The sequence below is a fragment of the Bacillus rossius genome, chromosome 1 (genome assembly GCF_032445375.1).
Source record: "Bacillus rossius redtenbacheri isolate Brsri chromosome 1, Brsri_v3, whole genome shotgun sequence".
Taxonomy (NCBI): Eukaryota; Metazoa; Arthropoda; class Insecta; order Phasmatodea; family Bacillidae; genus Bacillus; species Bacillus rossius.
In genome coordinates, this window is record NC_086330.1 from 97,589,045 (window position 1) to 97,616,837 (window position 27,793).

The window sequence follows — 27,793 nt, forward strand, 5'->3', positions numbered from 1 at the left end:
GTTTATTGTGTGACTGAAATTAGTGTGCATGTAAAAATCATTAAGGAATATCTTTCATTTTCTCTGTTATTTACTAACTCCATTTAGCATTGTGAATTACACATCTACAGTTTAAAACTGTATATGCTATTAAAATTTTTGTACTAAAATTAGAGTTGCAATTGTTAGTTATAAAATAATGTCATACAGGTTGATATTTGATTTCATCCACATTGGACATATTGCTTAAAACAGATTTTGTGTGTAATATTAGGTAGTACAGTGAAACATTTCAAAGCAAAAAATTAAGCATTAGACATTTTATTTAGATCAAACTTATGGCTGGCAAGTTTTTGAACTCAGGTTTACTATGTCAAAAATAATAAATACACTCTTTGACTTAAAACTGCTTAAGAAATTTAAGTTTTCAATGATTTAAATATATTACATGTTATTGGTGCCTTCACATGAATGGGGTAGTAAGTAAAGAATAGGGAAAGTTTTATGTATGGTAAGGTGCTATTCCTTGATTTTCATTGAAGTAATTTAAACATGTGTGTATTGTAAGCATTTTCTCTACTAAAATTAATTTCATTTCTTCCACTTCAGCATGACCTTTTACTCAATATAATCAGTATCTAAGCAGTTAGTTTCTGATACTTGTGTTCCTTCCTTCTGTAATTTATGACCTTTTATTTTGATGCACGTTTCTTTGGCATGGGACAGTAGTGGTCATATAATGTAATTTTTTGAGTGCCTTTTTGTTAGTGCAGACACATGTTAAAGTATCCTAAATACTTTTGGCTATTCTTTCCTGATTGGAGTTGATTTTAGTGTTTCATTTAAAGAGAGTTTTGAAATGGAAGAAAATAATTGAGGACTAGAGAAAGTTATTTTGGGTACTATGCAAAGTTATAGGTAGGAATTAATGTATTTCAGTAGTGCACTGCTAAGCAAGAAGTTAAAAAATATTACTTTTTTCCCATTGTTTCTAACAGAATGACTGTATTGTGTAGAAGTATTAGCATTAGGATAGAAATTTATCAGCAATAATGATAAATTTAATGCTGTCAGGATGATAACATTGCTGTAAGTGTGAGTGAAAACACAGCAATGTGTTTATTTCATTGTGTGCTGTTAACATTCTGTAAATAATAATATTAGAAAAGGTTTAATTAGTTTGATGGACTATGATTGTTGTACCTCTTAAATTATTTAGTTGGGTTACTATTTATATTTTTACAAAATATTTTTTTGGTAAATTATTATAATATGTTAATATGATGTTTGGAGTATACAGAATTTAAATTAGCATATTGTACTTATTAAATTGCATTTAGTCATGGTTACTTGTCCATAAGGTGTTAATAAAAAACAGATAAATCTTGTCTTTAGCATTGATTTTTCTAGAGTTGTCAAACAGTTTATGAAAATGCTTGTTTAATAAATTTTTCATTTCATTGATTGTAAATTAAAACTTTAATAATAACTGCTAAAAGAAAAATTTAAGTTTTTTTAAAGTCAAAGTGTATCTGCACTAAAGAGGTTACTTTGCTTTAATATAATGATACACAAATGTGTGTGTTAAGGAATATCAAATTTTTGTAATGCATGATCAGTAGATTAAGCATGTATAAATCTAATCTTTGCATACCAGTAGTTTCCACTATATTAATAATATAACTTCCTCAAGCCCATGAATCCCAATAACATAGTTTGTTCCTGCTTTGGTTGTTGATTTGCTAATATGTTCTCTAGATGTTTTCATAAGTCGGCATTCTTTCCGCCTGACTACCCACTGTGGTGTCAGAGCAGTCCCTCAGACCACGTGTTTGCCGGCTCTGAGAGGTACGGTCTGTACGTGGTCGCGTGCTGTAACGATCGCGACTATTGTAACCGTGACTTGTCGCCGACCTTCCCGCCAATGGCTGCAGTCACAGGTGAGACGCCCGCTCGGGAGGGGGGAGCGAGAGGGTCCCTCCTGCGGACCTCACAACGCCTCGGAGCCTTCCTGTGGATTGTCTGCGCGGACTTGTGGACGTCGGGCTTGTGTCGTTTTGTCTTGCACCGCATTGGAGGAATCTGGTACTGGGGTGAAAAAAAATACGTGTTCTTTTTTACTAAACGTTTGTTGTGTGACTGAGGTATTTTCATATGTGCAAACAAATTTTTGTTAATTAACTGCTGACGGAAGTAGATTAGCTGGGCAGAGAGCAGTGATATATAGGGTTTTGCAAGGCAAGTGATAGTTGAATGGACTCATTGGTGTGATTATACAACATTAAAGTCTATCATTACCTTTTTCTTTAATGTAAATTTAGCATCATTTATCAATGTTCTTGCTTGAGTGTGCTCACATCATTAGTAACTAATTTGCTTTCATTTTTTTGTTTGCCTGTGGGTATTGTTGTTAAAAGTTCAATGAAATTTTATGATTGGCAGTATATGTTAAATTAAATGAATGTGTGTGCCCAAACATGGATTGTATGTATAAAATATGTTTTAGCAGAATAGTTGTTTTCTTTTGTACAATAAATATAACCTTTTTATTTTTATACCTTTGGGGATAAGTTAGGAGGTTGGTTTGAAACCCTAATGTGCATTGGTTTGTGGGAAGGTAAGGTTGGTTTGAAACACTGGAATGTAAGTTGGTTTGAAACCTAATTGTAGATAGGTTTGAATTCTCTTGGTATGAGGATTTAAGTTTTTTGAAACCTAATTGTAGGTTGGTTTGAAGCCTGTTGATGTGAGAAGTTAGGTTGTTTTTAAATCCAAATGTAGGATGGTGTGTAATCCATTGATGTGAGACGGTAGGTTATAAAATCCCTGAATGTAGGTTGGTTTGAAATTATATGTAGGTAGGGTTGAATTCCCTTAGTGTGAAAAGATAGGTTTTTTTGAAACCCAACTGTAGGTTGTTTTGAAGTACATTTATGTGATAAAATAGGTTTGTTTGAAACCCCTTAATGTAGATTTGTTTGAAACCAAATTGTAGGTAGGTTTGAATTCCCTGTTGTGAGAAGGTTGGTTTTTATTTTTTTTAAAACTCAAAATTTAAGTGGGTTTGAAGTATGTTGATGTGAGAAGGTTGGTTGATTTTAAATTTTATGGTAGGTTGGTTTGAATTCCCCTGGTGTGAGAAGTGGTTTTTTAAAACCCAAATGTAGGTTGGTTTGAAGCCCTTTGATGTGAGAAGCTGGGTTGGTTTGAAACCTCTTAATACAGGTTGGATTGAATTCCCTTAGCATGAGAAGATAGAATGATTTGAAACCATTTAGCGAGAATGGTGATTGTTTAGGGGAAATGGGGGGGGGGGGGGGGAGGCAGGGAAGGGGTTATCCCTGAAATTATAAAAAATCTTTCATTCCCAACCAACAATGAGAATAATTTAAAAGTAAATAGTGAAAAAAGTGGTTATATCTCCCTCCTCCTGCCCCTGAAATGAAATTCTGAAATTCTATGTACGCTCCTGTAAGTGGCCAACTGTTTCTTCTTTCCTGAGTTTGTTGCTGTGAGGGAAAATGATTCCATTGTAAGTACTTAATATTCTACATGTTAATCGTTTAAATTACTTAAACCACAAACAGTGAAAGGTCTAATCTTGCGTGTTCGGGACAACGGCCATGCCAGATTAGCGATTTTTGCCGGATCGTGGAATGTCCATTTGGTTTATTGGGAATACCAAGTTTGAAAATGTAAAATATAACCCTGAGAAAACTGAAACTACAGGCAGCGCAGTTCTGCACCCTGGTGGTGAGAGTCAACAGAATGAATCCACTTGAAGAAAAAAAAATCTGAATACAAGTAGCTCGATTGATGTTTAATTACTGAATGTGCCGAACCATATAATGCTGGATTAAAGACCTTTAACAAACTGGTGTGAATATAATATAATTCAATCATTTTAGTACTTTTAACTCTGCAACTTTCAATTTGAAAACAAAACACTTTGATGCTCATCACTAGACATTGCCTTAACCAGCATATTGTGTTCAAACATATTGAATGTACTATTATTTCTTTAATGAAAATTTTGTACCTCTGCCCACCAGGAAAGTCACTTTTTTTTAAGGTACATACTGTAATTTTTAAATATTATTTATGCAAACACATTTACCCTTTCCTTTGGTTCTTTTCCTTGTGAAATACCCCTTTGTACCTTTTTACTTTGGCCTTACTTCCACTGTCTGTGTTCACTTGTACTGAATGTTTCCAATGAGCATGTTTGTTTTTATTGCATGGTATGGCTTTATCTTTGCTGTCTGCATGTAATTTTGTACTTGTATTTGCTTGATAACTGTATCTGTATATATTCTTGTATCATGTATTTGCTGAGATCCACTGTCAAATGCTGTAGGGAATTGTTTTCAACTAACATATAGCAAGTTACTTAATTTGTAACATTAATTATATTTAAAATGTTTGATTATTTACAAATAATTAAAATTATAAGCAAACCATTTAAAATTTGATTTTTCCATATTAAATATATTTGGACAGTTCATGTAATTATGTCTGTGACAGGTCACTTTGTCAGAAAGAGGATTTTAAATTCAATTTAAATTAAAGTTGTCAAGGTTGTAAAGAATACTAACAATCATACTGTTTGTCAGGATGGATAGGCTGGGATTTGCACCCAGGTAATTCCAAATGCAAGTCTAATGTTACATATTAAGTTAAAGGAATTGTTGGTATGTTCACACATTTTACTAATCAAAGTTTTAAGAAACTTTTCTTTTAAGAAATTCTAACTAAGTTTAATAATATCTGTAAAGTACCATGTATTTTGCCAAGAACTTTTCTTCTGACTTTTATTTTTAATAGATTAGCTTTGACTTATTACTGGGTTAGTGTTTTGCACTTAATCATACATATTTTTATGTCATTAATGAACTAGTTGATCAGTTACTTTCTTATGTATGCCATCAATACATTTAAAAATTAATATCCAAGGGAACTGGTATTGTACCATATTGGAATAGTTTCCATCGATCAGCAGTTTAGTTTTTCGTAGGCGGATGTGATGTAACACGTTTGTCGGTGTGCCAGAGAAAAACAGCTCGCAGAGCATGGAGCCCAGCACGGACGTCATGATGATCGTTTTGTACGTGGTGGTCGCCCTGGGGCTGATGACGGTGGCGGTGGTGGCGGCAATGTGGCTGCGCAAGCGCAACAAGATGTCCCTGCCCCTGCACGGGTGCGCGGAGGACTCCATCGACGCGCCTGACCACCCGATACTGGGAGGGGTCTCCCTCCGGGACATGATCGAGATGACCACCAGTGGCTCCGGATCAGGTATGGCAGCGCCTTGCTTGACATGGCTCCGATAATGGACTCCAGGATGAATGAATTGGGACAGGGGTGCCGTCTCAAAAATAAAAAAAAAAGGTTTTGGCCCAATTTGTATTTTGTATTTTTTTTTTTTGGTGTCAACAACAAACACTGAGATCATCTTTATTTAACACTCGCTCATCTATAATGGTTGAAAAGTATAATTTTAAGCTTGACATTTTTTTCATTGTTTTATTTTGTTGTAATATATGTAATATATAATAGAGATCCTTAGGAATACAGCATAGCCGAGACTGTTTTCTAAACGACAGGGATGTTATGACAGTATGTACTATTGTGTTGCTGGAGCCGAGACTGTTTAAAACCCTTTTTGGTTTTCCACCCTAATTTGGCACAATTATGAAGCGACAGGAGTGGTAGAAGGCCGGTAGCCAGCGTGGGTTCTGTGGAGTCTTAACTCCTCCCAAAATATGAAAATACAAAATAAGTAGTTGTATAGGTATAATGAATACTCTATGATAGCTGATTACATAATTTTTTATATTTGTGTTTTATACTGCAAAAAAAATTTAGTTTGCACTGTTAAATTTGGGATAGTAAATTCAATAACTATTAAAGCCCAAAATCTTGTATTATTTCACTATTTGATTAGCTTAAATTAATAATGGAATGTGACATATTCACTAATCTGTACAATCAAACACTAGAACATACTATAGAAAAAATAACTAGAATTTGTTACTTATATCTCAAAATGATCACGAAGCAAAATTAGCAGACCTTATAAATATACATTTTATTACTGACAAAGAGTGATATAAAATACTTATCTAAGGGTTCTTGTGGGTGTAATTATAAGAAACAGACATAAAACCTTATATTATTGTCAGACACTAATATATATATATATATATATATATATATATATATATATATATATAAATTTAAATCACCATCGTTCTTGGTTTAACATAATGTCTTTCAATTTCCTTTCATTATTCACATGACTGTCAAACATCCATAGACCTCTCTGATAAAGAGATAGTTACAATATGAACACAAATATAACAATAGTAAGAGAAAGAATTTGAAACACTAATAGACCATTTAGAGAAAATAATAATATGATAGATATTTATATAAGAAAGAGTTTGTCTGTTTGTAGTTTGCATAGCACGGAGATGATGAGGCCTAGAGGTGTGAAATTCAGTACGTGTATTCTCCAGGGAGGAAGTGAAGCAGTTTGCACCTCAAAGAGATTTTTTTTGTGTAATTATCTGAATTATTTTTTAATTAAATTTTTTAAGGGTTTTTCAACTACATTTTTCTGATCTCCATGGCAGGCAATGACTAATGCATTGTTGCTGCCTTATTCACTATTGTATCTTAATTCAATCTTTCTGTAATTATCTTTGCCTTCATTTTGACACAATATTGTTGGTTAAATTAAATGTGAATTAAAGGTAGTTCAAAACTTTTGAATCCGCGATGGCATGATTAGTTTATATTTCCTTAAGTTATCTTACTTAGTTCTTACAAATTTTTTGTTTCGTAAGTTATTTTTCAAAATTAAATTTTTTTTGATTGAGGCACAGCAGAGGGTTACCTATGCGGTAGACCGAGTATAATGAGCACTGCAGGAGTGTTCTGCTTGTGGACTGCCGTAGCGAAGCATCAGCTAGTGATTAATTTTAACAGGCTCATTCACTACAAGTTTCAAATTTTCAAATTTCTAAATTAAAAAGTCTCACTTATAACATTTTGCAGTAGGCTGAGGTGGGAGTAGCACTATCACTGGAGAAGACTCCTAGTGGCCGTGATCGCTAAGGCAGGTGTGAGGTTTGTGGGTTCTATTCCAACACCCCAGGGTGACTCAAGATTACCAGCACTGGCTTGAAGCCCATATTAGATAATTAAAGATCTTGGATTCATATTAGATGCCAAATTGTATTTTCATCTTCATGTTAACTCTCTAATTTCCAGTTCACTCAGAACCCTATCACTTATAAAACACATCACATTTTACCAATGTTATCAATGTGGACCCTATTCTTCTTACTCTTTATATAGTTTTAATTCACTCTAAATTAGAATATGGTTTCACTTATTTGGAACTCTGTTATTAATTCTGTTCAGGACAAACATTCAATGTTCAATCTTCAATAACCTTATTTTCTGAAGGTCAAGCCATTTTAGATTATCTATTTAGTTTGTAACTGTTATAGTTGTCAGCTTAGTTGTAATTTTTTCTTGAAAATACAGGGCTTGGAGTTCCAGATTTTTAGCAGCCGTTTCACTCTTTAATACCTACATATGTATTTTAGAAAACAAAAATGATATATATAAAATAATTACCAATTTCAATAAAGTAGTTACTTATATTCTTTTTCTAGGCTTACGATACTATTCTTTTAATTTGTAATAAGTTGGATCTTAGTTTGTAATAATCCATATTATTCTCATGTTCAGTATTTATAATAGTTTTTAATCTTTGTGTAATTATTTCTCTCTTGTAGTCAGTTCTTGTAAAAATCTTTTATTTTCCAAATATTTTATGTATTGTATTTTTTTTGTTTTTGGCATCGCGGTCTGGTCTCTGGCGTTTGTAGTAATATAATTTTTTTATTTTAGTTTTTGTGTCTGTTATGGTGCCTATAGGTATATGGTACTGGCTGCCTATGTATGTTGGCTAATTGCGGTTGTGCCTACCGTCTTGCGGTGCTTCCCTTCAGGTGGTGCCTGCCTGCTCTTGGTGCCTATGGAAGGGCAGTGCCCACGTACTTGCAGGGACAACATTTGTGTTCTGTATGTGTTGTACCCACCGTATAGTCCCTCGACTGTTGGTAGCCATGTGACATATAAATTCAAAAGTGTGGGTGTGGAGTCCACGTGTGACAGAATTGAAACTTCTTGCTTATTAGGTGTAGATAGAGATAAATTATTAGTATAAATTTATTGAATAAGAGATAATAATTGAGAATAGTAAGGATGTGGGTATGATCTCAAATGAAAATGGTAAATATTATTGAACAAGAAATAAAATAGTAAGGTTGCTGGTATGATCTCAAATGAAAAAAAATTCAAAGTTAATGTTTTCAAATATATTTTACAATGAATTTGTTATTTAATTTGATGGAAACATGAATCAATTATGGTAATTAGTTTCTCACTTTTTATGAATTATGCAGAATTATCAGTGTCTATAATCGTAATAATTGGCTCATGATAGCTAAAATACTATACAAATGTTTCAGAATTAATATGTTCAAAATTCATTGAAAATACAGAATTAATTGTTGTACCCAACCTGGTTGTTGGGGTATTAAGTTAATGGTACAAAATTAATAACTTTTCTCCACATGAATAATTAATTTGAAGATACTTTAAATAAAATAAAATAAAATAAATAAATATGGTAGCATCAATCGTTAGCAGTTACGAAAATGGAGGAGTAGACAAACACAAGCAGCGTTATGAGAATTCAGTAGCAGCGCGGCTGCTTTATTTCTACCTCTTCCGTGCCAGCTCCCCTTTCCGCCGTTCCAACTAGTATATAGCATGCTACACTGTGTACATATGCCCCTCCCTCCCTCCCTTGCTGTCTTCCCATTTGACCGCTAGTGCATGTGTTGGAGTGACGCCTTTGACTCACTCTCCTCTACCGGTTTCCCCACCACATACCTAACTATTCCTTTCATTCGGTTGGAATTTTCGTAATGCTCAAAAATTATACCCCCTCAGCAAAGAAGTTTCACCTCAATAAATAAATAAATAATTGAATAATCGTGGAAGCCCTGTCCCCTACGCCTCTGTTCGCAACATTATGACGTAAACCTTTGTATAAAAAAATTAGGAATGGGCCAATCATATCTTCAAATCCTCAAATATAATTAAATCCGTAGGATTTGAAGGACTAAATATTCAAGGAAAATGATCCAAAGAAAAATATTAGAGGAAATAAAGTAAACTAAAAAAATTCAACACTGATAACCTCTGAAGTTTATACTGTCAGTTTTTTCCTTTGTACATTTCCTGTCACCATTCCCCCGAGATATTGTACTTTTAACATTTAATTATATAAATAAAATACAACATGTCTTGATTCAGGAAACTTAGTTTGTGAAAAAAACATTTAAAGGTTAGAATTTTTCAACACCATAGTAAATATTTTTCATTTATTGTACATAATTTTATTTTTGACCCTTGACATTGGGATTTGACCCATCACTCTGCTTTACTGGGCTCTAAAAGTTTTTTAATTATAATTATATTATGGGATTATATTTTCAAGATTGTGATCAAATATGACATAGTTTAATATTCTCAGGCTCTGCTAAAATTTTTTGTTAATATTTACAAGTGATTACTATCATGAGTAACTTGAATATTAGTAATTGTGACATTTAAGAAAAAAAAAAGGTTTTTAGTTTAGGAATAAACTGAACTGTTTTTTTTTTTTTTTTTAGTAATAATGTACAATAAATACTTTACTGCTTTTTGTAGTTAAAGACAAAAAAATTATAATGTGGCATTGAGTAAGCCTTCCTAGTAATAGTAGTGCTTGAAGATAATGGGTTTAACTAAAGCATTACTCATTAGATTCACAGTGAAATTACATAATTGAGACATAACTGTGACAATTGTTCACTGGTAGAATTTGATTTATTTCAAACATATCACACTCTACAATCTTAGTTTAACTATATAAAAATGCTATAAGGTGACAAAAGTTTAAGGTACGGCATGAACCACTCTCACATAGTCAGGGAAGAATGATACAGTATACAAACAACATGACTAATTATATTTGCAAGTGGAATGATAGTCATAAGCATCAGAATTACACCCAAAAGCAATAATAATAAACCACTTAAACCATTATTTTCTCCTAAAAACATGCACAAATAAATTTATATAGTACTATCATTAGCATATCCAGTTTCATAGTTGACCGATAGAGCTGGGTTCATTTGGGACGTTAGAAGGAAGCCACATGTGGGTACTTAAATTCCAAACTAATATACAAAACTTGATCTATGTTGCTTACTTAAAGATGTTAGTAAAATTATTTGATCAATTGTTTCTGTCTATTAAATATATTAAGTATATTAACACTATATATTTTGAATCTAAAGGATAAAAATACCAAATAATTGATGAAGATGATTTTATATAATTCTGTGAAAATTTACAAAAAATCATGCCATTTGAAGTGACTTTCTCTCAGCATGTTTTGATGATTTAAACACATTCTGCACATAAGAGATAAAGTATTATTTTTTTTAAAGAGAAGCTTAAACACCCATAAGCCTTAAAAAAACAATATTGATTAGAAATTGACCAATCAAATTCTCAAATACTCAAATACCATCAAATCTGTAGTAATTGAAGAATTCATTATTTGAAGAAAAAAATAACAAAAAAAAAAAGATTAGATGAAAAATGTTAAAGGAAATTAAGTAAATCAAAAACATTCAGCCTGATAACCTCTGAAGTTTATTAATTCAATTTTTTTCTTTATACCTATCAAATTACCATTTCCCTAAGATATTGTAAATTTAACATGCATTATATGAATTAAATAATAGTATTCATTTATTCTGTAAACTTAGTTTATGAAACAACCATTTAAAGGGTAGAATGTTTCAACATCATTGTTAATATTTTTCATTTATTGAACATTGTTTTATTTTTGATCCTTGACACCTAAATTCAGATTCGAGGGTTATATTCAAGGTAATTTCTGGGATTCAAATTTGAGTTTTGGATTCGAGAAAATTGGGATCTGACCCATCAGTAGCATTGATATTGATTGCTCTTAGCTTTCAGCTGGTGGTTATTTAAGCCATGTCATTGCAAATGTCTTCTGTTAACTCGCATGAAAATGAAGAAGAAGAAGGTAGACTGCTGGATTGGGCTTGAAATGATCAGCTTGGTAAAGCTTGGGTGGGAGGGAAAAAAACACAAACATTATTTTATAAACATTTCGGCTCAACTTTCAAAGTCACAAAGTCATATTCTCATTGTGAACTTAAAAGTATCAATGTCTAAAATTAACATTAGTTAAAATATTTGATTAATTTTAGTATTTACCAGAGATGTGTAACGTCTAACTTCGGTAACGAGCAAATTCATGTGTTCTCATGTTGAAAATATACTTATAATACGAAACTCGATCACAAAATATAACTCATAATTCTTTAAAATAATGCAGACCAAATTGTGTTTTCAACTACATTTATTGACGCAAATTAATTTTCGCACCCACCGCTAGAATTCGTTGCCGGAGCAGCCACGTTGACTATTGAATCATTTGATTAGCACACAAATTTTCAAATATGAAAATTTACTAAGCCAGGCCGTGGACCTTATTTTCAACAAGTAATTGTATTAAAATAATGTTCATCTTGTTAACATTCACTAAACAGTTACCTAAAACTATAAAGATTCCCTTTGGCTTTGTGAACGTTGGTTTGCACCATCCGCCACAGGTGGGAGCACCGTGGTTACACATTTATGTTCCATGCTGCTCCACTTTCATTCACAAAATTACTCGTACCAAATGCCGTATACTGAGAGCTAAGATGTTACACATATAAAAAAAGAATCTTTGTAATTGTGAAGTTTTGTGGAATGTTCTTGTTTATTTTTTCCACAGTCTATGTAAACGTTACTGAATAAAGAAATGGTATTTTCCCCCAGGGTTGCCTCTGCTCGTGCAGCGGAGTATTGCAAGACAGATTCAGCTGGTGGAAATAATTGGCAAGGGGCGGTTTGGGGAAGTGTGGCGTGGTCGCTGGAGAGGAGAAAACGTTGCAGTGAAAATATTCTCCTCTCGCGAGGAGCGGTCGTGGTTCCGAGAGGCAGAGATCTACCAGACCGTCATGCTGCGGCACGAAAACATTCTCGGCTTCATAGCAGCGGACAACAAAGGTCAGTAGAAGTTAGTTGTTGCTCAGCGTTGTGGCAGCTCTGTTTGAACGACTGCAACTTGATCGGTGCCTTGTGTTTTCTTTACCATCTGTAGGCAAGTTCATGTTTGACGTATAGTTAAACATAGTTTATCTGGACCAACTAGGAACCAAAGGAAATTCGGAAAATCGAAAATCCAGATAGGGTAAAATGGGTAATAAGCAAAATTAAATCCTTAAATAAGCAGACTTACTTATGTTACAATAAAAAATTAAGTTGTAACAAAAATACATAGTATACATGCCCTATATTATTTAAAAGAAATTTAAAAATCTAAAAATAACTTTTCTATAATTTCTTAACAAAAAATTTGTCCACTATCTTTTGTTTCAAACGTGAATGAAGTATGGTCACACAAGCAATTTATCATTAATAGTTCAAGGCTAGCCTACAAATGATTTAGCACAGAAAATAGCACACGCACAGAAAATAGAAACGAGGTTTTTGAATTGCGCCACCTACACTCGAGCACAGCATACGCACGGGAAAATAGCACAGGATCGACGCACAGAAAGTTGACCAACTTTTAATATTCTCTGTGCGTGTGTGCTGTGCGCTGCTCGCTGACCAATGAAAACTGGCTTACCACCGAGGTCATGCGCAATTGTAAATGTTAAATACGTACGTAATTTGACTAGATTTGTACATTATTGTTTTGATATTAGGCGCGGGAAGTTAAATAGTCTCCTTCAATTTCAACATGAATGAAGAGACTAATTTCGACATAAGTTTAGTTTGCCTGGTTGAAAGCAAACCAATTTTATTTGATAAAACCCTGGCAGCGTTCAAAAATGAAGAAGCCAAGAAAAATGTGTGGCAGGCGTTTTTCATTGATTGATTTGATTTTTTATTGCATTCAATAGACCATACATAATGGTATAGAATATGTCATAAAAAATACAAATAAACATAAATACAAACACATAAACAGGTACAAGAACAGTATTAAAAGCATACAATTAAAATAATATAACAGCTGCACTTCCATGAATAAGTACATATTTAGATAATATTATATATAAAAGAAAACTAATACATAATTACAGTAAACATTTTACGAAGCTACCTCCTGTTCATAATCATCTATATTATAAAAAGTCTTATGTGATAAATAAAGAAATAATTATTTTTTAAATAAATTATATTGCTCCATATTTTTTAGAGCTGATGGTAATTTATTAAATAATCTAATACCAACATTTTTAACTGACTGTAAAGTTTTTTTTCTTATCAACCCTTTGCAGATGAAAATCGATCGTTGATGCCTTGCGCAAACAAGGATTTCATATCACTGTAAGTATTCTGTAAATGAAAAGAATTACCTTGCAAGGCGTCATATATTTTAATTCTGTGTTTCACATTATTATTATGCCAGTTTACCTTAATGGCACCAAAACGACATATTTTCATTTAGTGTTGTTTACATTTCTTAGTTATATAGTTACGATTTTTATAGCATTTTAGAACTACAGATTGAAAGTTCCTGTGCAGAAAAAAGTGTTAAATACGTAAACATGCCATACAATGTAAAGGTCTGTAACATTGTACCCTTTCGAAGGATATTCTGTTTAAGGTTAGAAGTGTACGATTGTTCAGAGACCTGGAGGTAAATTGTGATTTTTGCTACCTTAAACCAAATTCTTTTCCTTCTCATCCATCCTCACAGCGCGCGCAACACAAATAAACACATTTCAGCTGTTTTCCTCTTACAAGGCTACCAATACATGTACACAATTTTTCCTTCGCTGCACTTCCTTTAATTTTCGTAAATATTTTGTATAAACTTCCGATTTCTCTGTGCGTGTGTTATTTAATTGTAGGTTGAAGTTCTGTGCTGTGCGTGTGCCCTGTGCGAGTGCGTGTGCTATTTTCTGTGCTAAATCATTTGTAGGCTAGCCTTCAGCTGGAGTGGTCTCAGACTGATGTTCCGAGTACACCATGATATTTATCAGCTGGTGCGCTTTCTAAACTGAACAAAAATCATTTTATTACCATAATTCTACAATTCAAGCTGTAAATTTACATGAAATAAAACTAAAAAGTGAATATTTGATATACTTCTAGTTAAATTCTTGCTGACGTAGTTAAAACTTTTTATGTAAACATTAAATAAAATGTCTACAAATCTGATCCCGATTGTCCGGAGATCCGGATCAACAAGGGCTGAATAAATGCGGTTATGCTGTAATAAATTCAGTCTAACCTAAATTTGTGTGAAAACTGACGGGCCAACCTACATTCCCATTTAACGAAAATCTGAAAGTGATCCTGCGATAAACCTGGTTTATACGGCTGATAGGTACTATGTGTGTTTTGCATGTTGTCATGTAGGTCCATGCAATTGCTAAGCATAGTACCTGTTATAAGTGTATCATAGATCAGGTTTGGATTTTTACAGAGGCCAAATAAACCTTTTTTAAAATTGTAGTCTTTGTCTGGCTGTAAGTATGCTACTAGCCTATGGATTGCGATGAAATATTTAACATGATGATATATTTTGTGAAGTAATATATATAAACTTTTTTGTCCTGATAAGCTGCAGGAGACACACATTAGTTTTTACATGCATTGCTCTAAAACATTTCCACACAAGTGGGGTCACTCTATATAAGTAATTAACTTGCATTTATAAGATCATTTAGCTTTAATTTGCACCTTTTGTAACCTAGCAGCATATTAAAACATTCTTCAGCGATATGTTACAGAGTAATAATAAAATAATTATAATCATTATATTCTTTTTGATATTATTATTATGCACGTAAAACCCTATTAAAATAATTAATACAATTTTCAAATATATAAAAATCCATGACTTTGGTTACCATATAACTTAACTAGTATACGTAATTATGAATTAAAAAACAATTTTTTAAAAGACTAACACAAATTTTTTAAAGGCAGACTTGTGGGTATGCATGACGTTATGCACATTCAAGTTAAATGGAGGATTGCACTTTTGTAGCACCTATTAGTACTCTTAAAAGAAACTTTTTATATTTAAATTAATGTCTATTACTAGGGACAAGATTTTAAGATTTTACTTTTAGAGAACTTTTGTTTTTAAAACACAAGATTTCTGTGTTATTATTTTTATTTTTTATGAACTGTTTATTCATAAAGATAACACAATTTTCAACAAATACTATAATTATGTGTTAAATGATGTGTACTTCACCAAAACAGTGTCATTTTGACTGATACTTGATGCACTTTTACAGTAAAATAATTTATAATAGGCAGAACAATAAAAATAAATCAGCAAGTATATGTGCATTTGTAAACTGTTCCAATACTATCATGATGTAAAAAAAAAAATGAAAAGGCAGTCATGGAACTGTCAACAGAAGTGAAAACTTAAAACTTTGTTTTTAAATGTGTAATATGACATCATTTCTACGTCAAATGTACATAACAAAATGATTTTGGTATTATATCACTAGCATGTCGATAACACGAACCCATACTATGTAAATAAATAAACAAAAAAAAATAACCTCAACTTAACTGCCTACTAAAAAATAGCCAATACTCCCAATATGTACCACATAATAATGTTAAATTTTCCTTAGAAAATAAAAATTAAATGAAAAACTTATAACTTTAAAATTAGAATAAATGGTTTTATCCTTGAAAAATCAACATTCACTACGTAAATATATAAACAAAAGAAAATAGCTTAATGCAGTCAATTGAACTTCACTTTCTGCTACTACAGCATGTCGGTGACGTGAACTCACAAGATTTTACCCATCCAAAAAGAGTCCAATACGCACATGATACAGCCGAGTATATACAATGTATTAGTGTATAGTGTATATATGTGTATACATGTGCATAGGCCGCTGTGTGTTGCCTGGCTGGCACAACACGTCACTAGCATGTCGGTGACGCAAAGTCATAAGTTTTTCCCGTACCAAAAATCGCTCATTGCTGCTAAAGAACTTTTCACTTCAGTTAGTGATTACTTATTAATAACAGTTATAATATAAAAAAAATTTTTTTCTTCAATCTATGTATTTTGTACATTCATATTGATGCTAACTCCATACCAAATAATTTACATTCGTAAAATTTAATCTATTGAAAGATTACATTTTTGCAATCCTAGTTAAGTTTTGATTAAATAAGCTGATTACTTTCATGAATTTTTTTTGTTGCATTTCGATGCTTTATGGAACATTAACTTGCATTTCGGTTTTATATAGTGTATTGACATTCTTTTCGGTGCTATTTCGGCTTTATTGCAGTTCACCATATAATCTTGTCCTATCTATTTCGTACAGGAGATATGAGAAACCTAGGCCTGCACACTGTAAATAAGTGAAAATAGACTTACAAGATACAGTTTTATTTTGCATTGCAGACAACGGGACGTGGACTCAGCTGTGGCTGGTAACGGACTACCACGAGAACGGCTCGCTGTTCGACTACCTAAGCAGGAGCACCGTTGAGATTGCCGGCATGATCCGCATGGCTCTGTCGATCGCCACCGGCCTCGCGCACCTTCACATGGAGATTGTGGGGACACAGGGTCAGTGTGAGTGTGCTCTGGCAGATGCTGCTTACTGACAGTTACACAGACAGCACACATTTGCATGGTCACCATGTCATCCTGGTGGGAACAGTTTATTTTGGACAGCGAGAGCACTTGTGATTCAACTTAAATTTTTATTAATAGCCCAGCAGTATTATGCCTTACTCTGCTTTGGAATAGTTTCTGTGGTTCTGGACATTATGAAATCCGGCACCAATTGAGCTGTCCACATTCAAATTTTTGACGTTAATTTCTGACAGAAATATGAATATCTTTCATCTTGGGTTGGGTGTCACTTCGGATGAGGATTCGACACTGTTTAACACTCGTAAACTATGAGAGCTACAGAGTTGAAGAAACTATATCTTAGTAGAGCAGACTTTGCTCGTGGCTGTTACTTATGACTCACCCAGTTAACTTTGGCAGTAGTGATGGGTCAGTTCCTGTTTTTTTCCGGTTATCGGTTCGGTACCGGTTCTTAAAATTTGGTTCTCGGTTCTGACTTGAAAAATAAAATAAACATTATTCACACATTATTTATGAGGTGTTTCAAGTAATAAACTATTTATTGTTTTGGCTACAAATAAAAGCACTAAAATGCCTCTTTCCAGACTTACATGTTTAACAATTTACTACAGTACAACCCGGTTATAACATTCCCGTTTTTAACATTTTCCCGCCTATAACACCATAATTTCATGGTCCCGTCATTTCTCCATTTATCACAATGCTTTAATTTCCCGCCTGTAACAATATTAAAATTTCTACATTCCCGCCTTTAACGTTCAAATTTTCTTTGATAACTGCCACAATTTGCCGTATCCCTTCCTTCAAAGTCATAATTTAGAGCGAAACCATAGCTAGAAAATACAGCACGCATATACAAACATCAGATGTTTACATTTGAGTAGTTCACCATAGACATGGTACACACGCACTCCACAACTTGCACCGGATCGACTATCAATATGGCGTCCTGTTCACGCTTGTTAGCCTATGACTTGTTCCTTTATACTTATGATGCGCATTTTGTGCACTGATACATGGTCGGAAACAGTGCTACTGTAGTCTATGGTGCTGGTTTTTGTTTCAAAGGTTTAACACCTTGAAATGGTTAACTGTTCTATGGATATATTCACGGCTTTTGTTTGTGGTTAACCTTTACCGTAATTTTTTTTTTTTTACTTATTGTAGTCACGGTCGTATTTAATTAAAATACGCCGTATTGAAATTTTATTCAGGTTTTTGTACGGTTATGATGGCCGATAAATATAAGCGAAAATATATTCTGTAGCTGAAAAAATTCAGTTTATTAACCAAGTGGACAGGAACCCCAACAAAACGCGTGTTGTGATTGCAAAAGAGTTGAATATTTCTGTTTCGACTCTGAACTGTATCGTACAAAACATATTTTTTTCTTTAGCATATTATTAGGTATTAGGTATTACCTATAAATAAAATTAACCAATTTTCCACTCTATTGCTGTACTTAGTGTAATACTCCTGTATTTTGTGTTGTTTTACCTAAACTTTTTAATTTAATCAATCCATGCGTAATTTTTACAAAGTGAAGATGATTTCCTGCTTATAACATTTTCCTGCTTATAACATTTTTTTATGTTGGTCCCTTGGAGAATGTTATAACAGGGTTGTACTGTATTTATAACACTGAAAACAATTTGTTTGTATTGTTCTGTCCTCATTGTTTTTATTGTATTCTTACAAAGAAATGCATTGGCATAATGTTTCAGTCTTTAAAGAGGCTATCAAAGCAAATTAAAATGTTTAGTATAGTTTTCAAGCTACAGCAGAAACACCAACCTAATACAAATGTAATATGTATTAGTGAAAAATAATTATAAATAATATAGAGAATACTTAATAAAACTAAAATTTACTATATTAATCTAGCAATTACCTCAAGAAATTTACATACACCCTCCTTTAAAACCTATGAATAAAAATAAAATATTACATTAATGAAAATAAATTTAATGATGGCGAAATTTAAAATAATTAAATTAATAAATTGTCCATCAAAATAAGACGTGCCACTTTCAAAGCAATCCCGTTTGCCTAAAAGAGAAAGTTACTAGCCATTCCGCTAGATGGCTGCAGATGCGGTGAACTTGCACTCCACAGCACTGCTCAAAAAGCATAAAATTTTAGGTTGCCGAAAATTATTATGGAAATATTTAAAATCAATCATCAATGCTATTAAACAAATCTACTATGGAATTTGCACTTTAAATTGTTCTTTACACACGTCACCCATACTTACGAGTCAACAACTCAATTAGCTGCCTATTTAAAAAAAAAAAAAAACATTGAAACAAACATGGCGTCTTTCTGTTCTCATATCTCTGCTGAGGCACATTATACAGTTGGACACATCGATGAACTACATCTATGACACCTTCAACTGTTATGTTTTTATTGAAAAACGTACTTTGTTTACAGATGTGACGAGAATATTAAATATTTTCACTTGTAATTTATTTTATAGTTAGAGATGAATATTATTCCACTGAAGTCCAAAAAAATAACTCAAATGTGAATTGGACGTGAGTTGAGCCATTTCATGCTGCAGTTAAATTGTAGTGAAGGACTATTTTCGTATGGGTTTTGCTATACTACCGGCACCGGCACCGGCACCGACATTTTAGCTGTGGTTCTCGGTGCCGGTTAAAATTCTGAGAACTGTAGGAACTGAGAACCGGTACCGATCCATCCCTAATTTGCAGTGATGTAATGAGCGTTGGTGGGGAGTGTCAAATTGAAGTCGGTGAGAGTTGTAACTCCAAAAGTAAATGACCGATTTCTGTGATTTAAACTTTCAGTTATTCGTGAGTAAGCACTGAATGATTTTAACATTTTCTATAGTACCTAATTTTGTATTAGGGAAACAATTTTTGTATGTTGAAAAAGAGACTGAATTTTACCGCACTACTAAAACTTTGTTCAAATATATACACATAATCTTGTCAAAAGTGTTAATAACAAATTAAGGTTAAACCACATTTAACTTTTCACAACTCTCTTCGCAAGCATCAATAATATTAAATTTTGTATCGAGGCCTTGCATTTCGTTTTACACTTTCCACTTTGTAGATAAAAATAATGCACACCTGCTAAATGTTTAAGAAACTGTAACGCACATACAAAAAAGAAATGGTAATGAACTTCACAATCAAGTGTAGCCTATTGAAGATGCAGCTGACGTGCCGTGTCGCATGCAGACGTAGCGCAACAACTTCTTTATCTACTGGAGCGTAGGCGAGCTCAAGGTCAAGCCAAAGAGAGTAACAAGAATGGAGACAGCGTTGCCAGATGCGCTCGCGCCTTAGCTGCTTAGCCCATAGTTGCCACTTCACTCTTTTCAGTTATGGTTGTATGCATTTGCATGTCGCCGATAGTGAAAATAAGTTTTTAGACTGCAACTGTTTGCGTGTTTGGTAAGCTGTATTAAACATAGCCGAGTGTTCTTTGTTGATGACATAGTTTTGTTTAGAAAGATCTTCACATAAACACTAGATTTTCGTAATGGGAAGTGGACAGTGTAATGAAAATAAATAGTTAATCACCTATAACCTACAATGGAATAGAAACGCAAATTGTCTTCTGAATGTGTTGCGGCCAAACAACATTACAAAAGGGACTGGGAACAAGAATTGAAGTGGTTAAAGCCGGGCGGTAGTGATAATCAAGCAAAGTGCACAGTATGCAATTCTGTGCTGAGTATTGCTACTGGCGGACTTAAAGATTTACGTCGCCATGGTAACACAGAGTCACAAAAAAAAAAACCAACGATGTGTGGAACAAACTTTGTCGCTCACAAACTTAATGGCAAAGGAAAATAATAGGGGTGTTGATGCAGATCTATTTTGGGCAAATTTTGTTTGCGAAAATAACTTGTCATTAAGCTTAAGTGACAAGTTCTCTAAATTGGTGCCGAAGATGTTCCTGGATAGTAACATTGCAAAAGACTTTCGGTTTGGTCGCTCCAAAACAAGCATGATAATTCAGCAGGCACTAGCTTCTTGTGAAGAAGAAGAAACTGTTAGTTCAATGAAAAACACTTTCTTCCCACTGTTAATTGACGAGTCTACAGACATCACAGTTAACAGACAGATGGTTATCTTGGCTAGATTTTATACTGTTCAGCAAGTTGAGACACGTTTATACAAAATTGTGGCGATTGAAGGGAAAGCAACTGGAGAAAACCTATTTGATATTGTGAACAGCTCCTTCAAAGAAGATGAAATACCTTGGAGTAACTGTTTGGGAATGTCTTCAGATGGTGCAAAGGCCATGGTTGGAGAATTAAACTCTGTTCTCTCAAGAGTTAAGGAACAGCAAGAAAATGTTTGGTTTCTCCACTGCACCTTCCATGTTTCTCATCTTGCTGCATCACACGCATATGCAGAATTACCAAATGTGTGCGAACAGTTGTTGAGAGATGTCTACTCTTACTTCAAGACATCAGGAAAAAGAAAAAATTAATACAGGCAAATACTGTACAACAATTGTTAGAAATGGATGAACATAAAATTTTGCGGCCTTCTTTCACCAGGTGGTTGGCCATACTTCAATGTGTCAATCGTTTACTTGAACAATGGCCAACTTTGATCGAGTATTTTGTTTTGGTTGACCCAAAAGAGAGTTCTCTGGAATCTGTCAAACAAATCAAATCAACCCTGCACTCAAATTCAGCAAAATTGTATTTCCTTTTTCTCCAAGAAGTTTTGCCACGGTTTGAGAAGTTCAATGTTCTATTTCAGCAAGACGACCCATATCTATATAAACTGTATTGCGAGGTGTGTGTACTGCTGAGACAAACTATCGCTAGCTTTGTTCAGTTTTCTGCGATACAGAAAGGTGATTTGACTACTATTGATTTTCAACGATCAAACCAGCTTTCTGATTCTTCCATTTTTATTGGCCATGCAACACGGAATTTTTTAACGGAAAACCAGATTTCACCTTCTGAAAAAGTTGAATTTTTCCTCAATGTACGTAAGTTTTATGAAACTGGTACATAGAAACTGTATCGGTACATAGAAACTGTATCGCCTCCTGCCACTCAATGATCACATTATCTTGAACGTAGATATCTTTGACCCTGCAAACAAACAGTGTGGGGATTGGGAGAAGGTGGAACTCCTGGCCAAAGCTTTCCCAAATGTGATTTCAGCAGAAGAATGGGATGCTTTGAATGAAGAATATTTTGCATATATGTACACTTTGGGACATAGCTGTATCGAATGTGCAGCTATCAGATCCTATTGATGTTTTTTTGGCACAAAGTGTCAAAGTATGAGGAGAATGGTAAACTGCGTTTCCCAACACTCTGCAAGCTAGTGAAAGAAATGATGATACTCCCTCATAGTAATGCAAGTGTAGAGAGGGTATTTAGTAACCTGAAACTAATAAAGACATCACATAGATCATCGTTGCAGTCGCCAATGCTGAATGCTTTGATGCAAGTTTCTTTTAGGAAGAATGAAGGTGAATTTAAGCCTACGCCTCAGATGAGGAAGAAAGCAAGAAATTTAAAAAAGGGAGGTACTTAAATTTTTGCATAACTTAACTGAACAGTATTGAATAACATTTCCTGATAGTGACAAACTATTTCTTTGGAGTGTAAATTTTATTGATATATTTATTTCTCTTTTGAGACAAATACTAGCATATGACCTATGAACCTATATGGACGTGTTTTCTTTTGAAATTATAAAAAAAAAAAAAATCTTGGATGTAAGTAGATTTTTTTTGTCTTTGCAATTTTTTATTTACTACGATAGAAATAATTTGAGATTAATAAAATTGCCTACATTTATTTACGATTTAAGCCATTAGGATTTTTCAGCGATTTTAATTTGTTCACCATATCTTAATTTCTATGTTTGTTAAACAGCATTGAAATTTCATTACATAATGAAGCTGGAATATTGTGTGAACGTCCAGTTGCTGTGGATAGTTCTGATGGACTGAGCTTTCTCAACACATTCTTAAGAGGCACCTACACTCTGTCTGCACATGACATCTTAAATGACGTTCTAGGTCCAGCTGTGTTGTAAAATTTTACGTAAATGTCATTGTTTACAAAATTAACTTCCTCAATGACTCCTAGCCACCACTGTTCATCATACACACAGGCATCAATTTCACTGTTCCGAAGAATCAGGGTGACAGACTTGGTTGAAACTGGAAGATCCTTATACTCTTCTGATTTGGATGTTGCATAGTATCTCGTTATAATCTCAGTGAGTGGAACAAAGCGGTGAAATTTCCGTGTTCCTGGGAGTCATTGGCAGTTGTTAAACCTAGGTTTGAGCTCTTCTTGTCGAGCAGTAATTTCCTCTTCTTTAACATGCATATGTTTTATACCTTTAATTGTCTGTGTACAGTACATAATCATATCTTCACGGGAATGAATGTGATCCTTGACTGTTTTTGAAGACTAGCCTTTGTTAATTCCCTTTATGTTGTTCCTCCGACACCATCACAGGCATTTTTCCATTTGATGTTGCGAAGAAATTCCACTCTGCACTAAGGCCTTATCATTCTTATGGTGACAGACATTCATAAAATTCTTTTTATTTTCATACTGGATGATCCATCTGAGAAGTAAATTATATGCTGAACCCAAGGAACAGTGTCTTTTTTAAGTGTTTCATAAGATGAGATTGAAATGTATGCACCGTTTCAATTTTACACAAGTTTGGCAAGGCTGTAACTTATGAACCAGTTGAATCTCAAAGTCAAAATTTTAACAGGAGTTATGTACCATGGAGTGCTTAGTTGTGTGCAAATTTCAGATTTTTAGATAACTACCCACCAGAGATATTAAGCCGTAAAGTATGCAAAAATATAAAAAAATTAATTTTACAAAGTTGTAAAAATAAAGTAGCAAAGTCTCACACTCCAAATAATTTGTGTTCACACTAGCTACTATTACATAAGTATTTCCAAAAATATTTTGGAGCCCAACACATGCTGCCTTCATTCTGAAAAAAAATTATGAAAATGCAAATTTTGGCAATTGTGAGTCAGAAGTTTAACCTTCAAAGTTGGTAAGATTGAGTGATTTTAGAAAGATGGTTTATGATCAGAATTGTAGTATATAAGGTGTTTAACAGTTCAGATTTTGTTTCATCATGCTATGACCTACCAAAGCTCAGCTATGGCAATGTAGGTAAACCCTTGTAAATGTAAAAATTGTCGTGCGCCATGGCAACAAAATGGCTGCTATAATCAAACCAGAGAGAATAAAAATTCAATTGTGCCAGTTTTAAATGGTCAATACATAATGTTAACAAGGCACAATTATTAAATTTTTAAAAAATGGTCAAGCAACCAGTGCTGGACCACTTGGTATGGATTGACCCTAATCCAACATGGTTGTAGTCCAGCAAGTAATTGATTAAAGACTTTTCATTGAATTCTTAAATATGTGAAGAATACTTATTTTTGAAATTTAAGAAAAAAATTGTTATGAAAATAAAAGTCTAAGTTTCTAGTAATTTTGTGTGATTTTTTAAACTTTGTGATACATAATATAGTTAAGTATCGATAGAGTTTGATGTTGCACATCTATGCTCAGAGGCTTAAGAGACAGGACCTACAGTAGGATAGTGGCTCCAAACCATGTGTATACCATCTCAGTGCTCTGTAGTTAGAGTCATACCATTGTGCTGGGATTGGACCTATGAAGGAGCCTCTATTTTGGGTTTTGAACGTGTCTATGCTGAACCGCGCGCACGTGTGCTGTGTGTGTAAAGGTAAGCCAGCGATAGCGCACCGTGACCTCAAGTCGAAGAACATCCTGGTGAAGCTGAACGGGACGTGTGCCATCGGGGACCTGGGGCTGGCTGTCCGGCACGACGTAGCCACAGACACTGTGGACATCCCCCTGAACAACCGGGTCGGCACCAAGCGCTACATGGCCCCAGAGGTGGGTGTTTGGTATGGTTAACCAGGCATGGGTACAAGCGGCCTGCACTAGCTGCACGCTAGAGAGTTCTCAGGCCTTATATTGAACGGCTTATTTGTCAACAGTACTTTCAAAAATGTGTGTCCTGTTGGACACAGTTGTCTTGTTAAGGTGGATCATACTTGCTTTCTTGGATTTGTACATTTTTTTACTATAATTAGTGTATTAAGTTACATCTAAATTATTGGTGTAATTACTAACTAACCAAAAATTAAATAGTTATAATTTTATTCATCATCATTCTCAACTGATTTCAGCCTGTGGCTGGGTCAGCAAAGTAAAATGCCTCCATCTTCCTCTTGTCACTCCATCATTCCTCTTTCTTCACGTTGTTCCAGTCTTCTCTCTTCTGCACTCTTTTAACTTCTCACCTCCTCCTTGGTCCTCCTTGGGACCTTCTTCCTGTATACTTCAACACCATAATTTCCTTGGGCAGCCTCTCTTATCTCTCTTTTCCCATTCTCTATAAATGGCCAAACCATCTCATTCTTGCTTTTTCCATGATCTCATTCAAGTACTGAACTCCTGTTCTTGCTTGCACCATCTCATAACTGCCAACATAGTCTATAGTCCAAGTCTCTGCTTCGTAAGTGACGATGGGGTTGTATCTGGTATCTAATCTTGTATCAGGTATTAATCAGCAAGCTATAGTATGTAATCACTGAGAAAAGGGGTTAGGGAAATAACTGATGGTTTCACGTAAGTCGCTGCAGATGATAATATACTTACCCTAGGCTACAAATTTAGGCTTGAAAAAGTGCCTGAAGTCAGGTACTTGGTTTGTCCAGTAAAAAGTTTGGTAAATGATTTATCTGTACTGCAAACTGTGCCTAATAATTTAACGACCCAAGGTGTTTGAGTAGGATTTCCATTAAGGTTATACAATTTCATAGCTATAGTAGGCCCAGAAGGCCTAGTTCTATACAGTCAAACCTCTCTGAAACGACCCCTCACGGTTCTCAGGAATAGGGTCGTAATAGAGGGGGGTCGTAATAGATGTTTTCCGAAATTTTAGTTGATTTCAACCTCCCCCCCCCCACGCCTTTTTTTTTTCCACACCGCTACTCGCTAAGAAACCAGCCATACAATGGCAGGATGCTGTCACTCACAATGCTAGACAGCTTTGCTTTAAACCCACTTCAACCTTCATGTCAAGTCCGTCGCCCTTAAGGCCACCTCTAAAGAAAATATGTCAGTAGACAGTTTATTTTTCCTGGTTAGTTTACATGTACAATGTCTGCTTGCCGTAGTTAAATACACTAGAACCCCGATGTCACGAACCCCGGATTTAACGAAGCAGTGATTTTACGAATACATTCTCGGGAACCGTCAAAAAATTGGACATTTTGACCAAAATGTGAAAATCAGAAGAAAAAAAATTAAAAAAAAAAAAAAAAACAAAATGAAAGATCATTAAAATCTGTTAATTTTAACACACAGCGTATTTTTGTGTCGGCTTTAATACTTCCAATAATGTTCATGTAAGAATAACAAAAAAATAATGGGACATTTACTTCAAAAATACGGCAGCAGTAGCTTGTGCAACGTAAGTGGGAGCGCGGGAATATCGTCTAGACAGGCTGGCGGCAGCACAAGCGGCGGATGCATGACGTCATACGGCTTACCTCTCCTTCCCTTGTCCAGACTTCAAGGTTCATCCCTCCCAGGCATACAAACCATCGTGTCTCTCTCCCCCTCCTCCCTCATTGTCCTTTGGCATTTGATACTGTCAACATCCTTCCTCCCCTTCTCCAAACTGTGTGCAACGAAAGCTTTGAATATATATATTCAAAGACGAAAGCAAGGTTTGTATAGTCCATTTCTGGTAAAATGAAAAATTTTTAAGGGCCCCCGCGACAGCCATTTACCGTTAATTGTTTTGATACAATTTGTTTGTTAGTTACACAACATTATTTCTGCTGGAAAATCACTGAAACTTCAAAATTTCTTTAATGGAAAAATTTAGCAGGGCCTTAAAAGTATTCATTTTTGCCGCAAATGAACTATACTCGCCCTTCCTGCCGGACAACATTTTCGGCGCGTGACGCATGGCAACTACAGTTGTGTGCCACGCACGGCCACGAAAAACCTACGTGATTTCCAAACTATACTATATATCCGACTGGAGTCTGTTTACGAAAAGCATTTAAGAATTTGTTAATGCCCAACTGGTTCTATTGAGATAAAATGGCTAAAAGGCATGTTTTCGAAGTTTTAGGTGTAAAAAACCCGTTACAAATTTCTTGAAAGTATAGGGAAATGCATTACACCTTTATCTTTATTTTTCCGCCATATAATGTTACGGTCACCGCTCAAATTTCACAGTTATCTGACGGGAACAAGATGACTGCGCACCAGTTCAGAGCCTTGCACTTAGAGATTTTACCGCGCTAGAACTACCATTGAGCGTCGCTCTTATCATCCTGCTTCACTAACACACACGCTGACCAGAGGGCGCCCTAAAGCTGATTAGAGGAAGCATGTAGAAATGCAAGGCAGGAAATTTTTCCAGCTTATCAACCAGGACCCGGGCAAGTCTTGTCTATCAAGCTTTTCACATTAAAATATAAGAGACTTGTATTGTGTAATTTCGGTGTTATTTAGTGGTTTTTCTTAAAAATCGCTTTTTTCGCATTTTCCATATAAATTCGCGGAAAATTTCGCGATTTCGCGATTCACCATATAATTGTGGCCCTAGTTATTGCTCGCGCGAGAGGCGAGACGTGGAATGTTAGAAGAAAGATAAATGCGGGGTAGACAGACGGCAGCCAGTGTGTTTCCTGCGCGGGGAATTAGTGGCGTAGCCTTTTTTTTTATGCTGGGTGAAGCAACCTTTTTCTATCAACCCATGGGAAAAGATAATTGCTTGAGCTGTCAAAATAAACATCGCTGCGGCAGTTAAAACAAGTCAAGGCGGGCGTGCATCCAGTCGGTCGCTGTGTATTGTCAAACGATAGTAATCAAAATCAAGAGAAATCCAGCAGGTAGCTTTGCCTTAACTGCGTACCACACTAGAC

General features: G+C 34.5%; 1 protein-coding gene across 7 annotated transcripts in view; it reads left to right on the top strand.

Annotated features, from left to right (window-relative positions):
• The window catches only part of LOC134540557 (TGF-beta receptor type-1), a 107,452-nt gene that overhangs the window by 48,908 nt on the left and 30,751 nt on the right, over positions 1-27,793 (top strand). For 3 of the 7 annotated variants that reach the window (XM_063383389.1, XM_063383396.1, XM_063383382.1), the window contains exons 4-7: positions 5,029-5,274; positions 11,974-12,204; positions 16,610-16,783; positions 24,565-24,737. In XM_063383389.1, coding sequence (XP_063239459.1) covers positions 5,029-5,274; positions 11,974-12,204; positions 16,610-16,783; positions 24,565-24,737 — 824 coding nt within the window. Of the gene's footprint in view, positions 1-1,737; positions 1,920-5,028; positions 5,275-11,973; positions 12,205-16,609; positions 16,784-24,564; positions 24,738-27,793 lie in introns of all 7 variants that reach the window. The other 4 variants (XM_063383405.1, XM_063383420.1, XM_063383413.1 and 1 more) reach the window with 2 other exon arrangements.